Raw genomic sequence first — 4,188 nt, forward strand, 5'->3', positions numbered from 1 at the left:
TCATTTACTTTTGTCTGGATGTCTGCTGCATATACAGCCTTTATTGGCTCAAGACGTCCGATCACTTTACGACTCATTAGATAAATGGTGTGTTCTGTGGTGTTAGTCACTGGGATGGGCACATATGGCACTTTTCTGTCTGGAATTTGCACCAGTACGTCACTGAACATGACGCCCTCTGGTGGTGAGTCAACCATGTCAGCTAAAAAGAGCATGTCTTGACCCAGAGCATGTGGACTAACATGTGCCCGGGCAAAAACAGTGGTAACTTGGTTTGCTCTCAAAGGCACTCTCTTTACTCCAGTCCTTACCACACCTGCCTCTGAGTCTTTTTTGCTGTTCTGCACCAGTCTGACAACATTATGTGCAGTTTGTACAGTTATTTCAAATGCTTTACTTACATAGTGTGCAAGTTGTTTTCTTCCACCTTTGGTCTTTACTTCTTTTCTGTTGACAACCGCCTCAATAACATTGTAGCCGATGATGGGATCACTGGCCACGGCTGGGTCACTGGCTACCAATATTGGCACTTGCAACTCACTGGTTGGGAAACAATCACTGTCTAGTCTGAAGCTGACTTCTATCCAGCCAGTGTAGGGGATGGTTGTGTCATTTGCAGCAAACACTGTGAGCGTCTCATTATCTAACAGTTCTGACACAGGTCTGACAACTGTGTGGGGAAGGTGGTTCTGCCGCCAGTTTTCATTTACAATGCTGGACTGTGCCCCTGAATCCCACAATACTTTGACTGGATGGTTGTCCATAAAACAGTTAACAGTACAGCGGTTTCCCACCAGGCTTACTAACCTTGACTTGTGTTGAGGGGGTAGATAACGAACTTCAGTTACAGCTGATAAGGCAGCAACTGGCATTTCATTGGAGGATGGTGGTGGGCTTGGCTGCTCTTTATGGGACCGTGGATCCTGGACTACTGCTGGTCCCACCTCAGTAGCCCTTCCTCGTTTCCCATCAACGGTCTCGGTGCTCGGCATCCACGAGAGTAGTGGCCCTCCCGCCCATATTTGAAACAGTGCATACAGTTGTCTCCTATACCCTCTTCTCTGCACTTCTTACAGCCTTTTTGTCTGTGTTTTGGTGCCATGGTGTGGGGACTGGTTTCCATAGCAGCCACAAACATCTCTTTCATTTCTTTGCAAAGTTCTTCTATGATCTGTTGTGTGTCTGTTTTAGTCTCTTTATTTTTAACTGTTTTCACAGCCACTGTAATGGGGGATTCTTTGGGTTTCGGGTGGCTTTGAACAGGTGTCAGGGCTGTCTGGCACGCTGTTTGGAGCTCTTGTACCTTGGGAATCTTGACTGCAGTGGACCTTCTTCGTTTCTCCAATCTTTCATTTTCTAGCTTTGAAGCTTTGTTAACTTTCTCAATCAGTTCTTCATCTCTTATGGTCATATTACTTAGGAGAGGCAGCAACTGATACTTAATGGGGTCGCTGAGTAGCCCAGTTTCAATGGAGCGGAGAAACTTACGCTGAATTGTGGTCCTGCTGTACAGTTCATTGGTCTCCTCATTTGCTGCTTTCCATAGAAGTTTTTCTTTGAGCTCGATAGCACGAAATACAAAATTTTGGGCAGTTTCTTTGGGTTCTTGGGAGATATTGAGAAGCTGATGGTAAAGTTCAGTGGGGCTATCTACTCTGTAGTGTCCCTTTAGTATGGTGAGCAGTTTGCTAAGGGTTAATCCACGTTTTATCTCCAACATGTCTCTTAGGGGCATTCCTGGACTGATGGCCCTAATTACTGCTTCAACTACTTCAACCTCTGAGTGTCCTTTTCCAATCCCATTTTCGATCTGGTGTACTCAACTGAGGTAGGACCGCTTATCCCTCTGCCCACTCTCTCCAATCTGCCCAGAGATTTTAAACTTCCTCCTCAATGTTACCTCCTGCAGAGTTTGTTTTGGCTCCGGTCGGGTTTTGAGTGGATAATCTGTTGCCTGGACTGAAGTGGTGCATGGAATAGTGTCCTCAAGGTCTATCTGTGGCACAGACTTTTTAAATGAGGATTCCTCTTCTGACTGACACATTACTTTACTTAGTCTCTGGATNACCATAAACTTCTACAGAGCCCCTAAGGGGACATGGAGAATAATTCAGATAAAATGTGAACAATTTTTTAAATTCTAAAAAAAAAAAAAAAAAAAACAATACATAAATACAACACTCAGCCGTTTTGAAAAATATCAGGAAATTGTAATATTTTCATTAATGGTATAAAGAATATTTGATTATAGTTTTCTTTTTTCTGGTTGTCGTAAAGCATGGCATTATCACAAGGATGCTTTTGTGTAAAATTAGACACTATTAAATTAATTATTTTACATATGCATTTGAATAACCAATGTCTGAAAAGTGTATGTAGCCGAAAATACTACATTTTGTTTACATTTTTAATAATTTTTGAGAGTTTAATTTTTGAGAGGAGTTGATTCCACAACTGATTAATTCTGAAACATCTGAGGATGAATCATCTTAACGCATTTCTATTCTATCTTTTCTTTGGTGCTCAGACACTGAGGCAGTGGACCTTATCTGAGTGACCCTGAGCCTGGCTGAAACAACAAAAAAAAACAAAAAAGAGGCAACTCTTCATCTATATTACAAGCTACAGAAAAGAAATTTAATTTGTAATTATGTGAGCAAAAGGTGGCATACACTTCTTTTTTCTTAATTTACTTTGTGTTTTATTCTAGTAGTGCTGCTTCCTGTGGTCTGACGGGGGCCGTGGCAGCTGGGTTTTGCGGGTTCGGTGCTGTGCGAGGAGGTGATGAGAAAGGCCTCTGGCTTCGCCATCAGGCATCCGCTGTTCTTAGCCATGCTGACTTGGACATTTGCACTTTCTACACATATGAATTATGCCATCTTCTGCTGGACTGCTGTTTGAGGGCCAACACCTACTTGACAATTCTTACACCTTCTACAGAGGTCAGTGAGGTTGGATTGATTTTTCCTGTTGTCACGTGAGGACTGAGTGCAGCTTACAGGATCTGATCTCTGAGGAAACACCTGGCTGAAGGACGAGACCCAGGGGTGATTTCTGAGGGTCTCCTATGGCAGAAAAGACCAACAGCTTCTGCCCGATGTGAGACGGAGGTTTGAAAACAATGACTCATCTGCTGTATCTCTCTGTCTCTCCCTCGCTCTGCCAAGGGGGGCCACACACTTTGTCCAGATTTTTCTACACAGCGGGACTGAATGCTGCCCTGGACAGCTTCTGATGGAACATCACATGTAAAGTCGGGCTGAGACTCAGAGGCGATCCTGCTTGTCTATTGCCATGGTCACGGATTCTTCGCCTCTGGTCATGTGGCCTGGGCCCCGGGGCCCCTGGCCCATAATTAATTCATAATTAACCCCCTGTTGATATAATTTAAAAAATTTGAAAGCAATTTTGTCTACAGGTTGGAGACAAAATGGCTGCCAACAAAACTTGTTAGTTTTAATGGTTTTTCTTGAATTTTTGAATTATGTGATGCCACTTTTTTCACCTTAGTTTATGTACAGCACATTCATGGTCTACTGCCAGTGTTGTGGTACTCGAAATTGGTCTTGGTCTCGAGACCGGTCTTAAGACCATTTTTTGATGGTCTCGGTCTCGTCTCGGACTCGACCGCATTTGGTCTCGGTCTTGTTTCGGTCTCGGGCGCTGAGGACTCGGGATTTTATTTCAAGACCAGTCGAGACCGCAACTGTGAAAATACCACTAAACGTACAGCATACTGGCCAGTTTATTTGTTAACATCTTTGTTTTCAGTGGATCCAAAACGCACCAATTAAAATTCAAGCAATAACGTATTTCTGTTACTCCCCTCCACTCCCCACCTTTCACTCGCACGCGGCGCTCTGAGACATGCGCAGTGGTTTTCTCTCAGCGGCAGAAAATGTTTGTCTAATCGTCAGTAATATAATAGCGCTGCATAAATAGTAAGAAATCCGATGGCCACAGCTAACTCAGCAGTGCTTCGCTTTCACAGACGGTGGAGACAACGTCTAACTTTTTTCATCACTTAGAAAAGTAGCTCAAAGAAGGTAAGATCCGTTGACGTGATGTTAGCAAAGCTAGCTGTATAGACACACATAAGCATTGTGATGAAAAAAAGTTGTCACTCACTGCGCTGAATTATTGTGCGGAGGTGTTGACTGACTTGTCGCATATATGGGCTGTGTCCAA

At 43.6% G+C, this 4,188-nt stretch overlaps 1 protein-coding gene across 1 annotated transcript in view; it reads right to left on the reverse strand.

Annotated features, from left to right (window-relative positions):
• Window positions 1-6: 6 nt before the first annotated feature.
• Window positions 7-4,188, reverse strand: part of LOC107834892 (uncharacterized) — a 9,242-nt gene continuing 5,060 nt past the window's right edge. The window contains exon 2 of the mRNA XM_016666877.1: window positions 7-1,077. Within this exon, the coding sequence (XP_016522363.1) occupies window positions 929-1,077 (149 nt within the window). The 3' untranslated portion in view covers window positions 7-928. The remainder of the gene's footprint in view (window positions 1,078-4,188) is intronic.

Source organism: Poecilia formosa, unplaced genomic scaffold (assembly GCF_000485575.1).
Source record: "Poecilia formosa unplaced genomic scaffold, Poecilia_formosa-5.1.2 Scaffold830, whole genome shotgun sequence".
Classification (NCBI taxonomy): Eukaryota; Metazoa; Chordata; class Actinopteri; order Cyprinodontiformes; family Poeciliidae; genus Poecilia; species Poecilia formosa.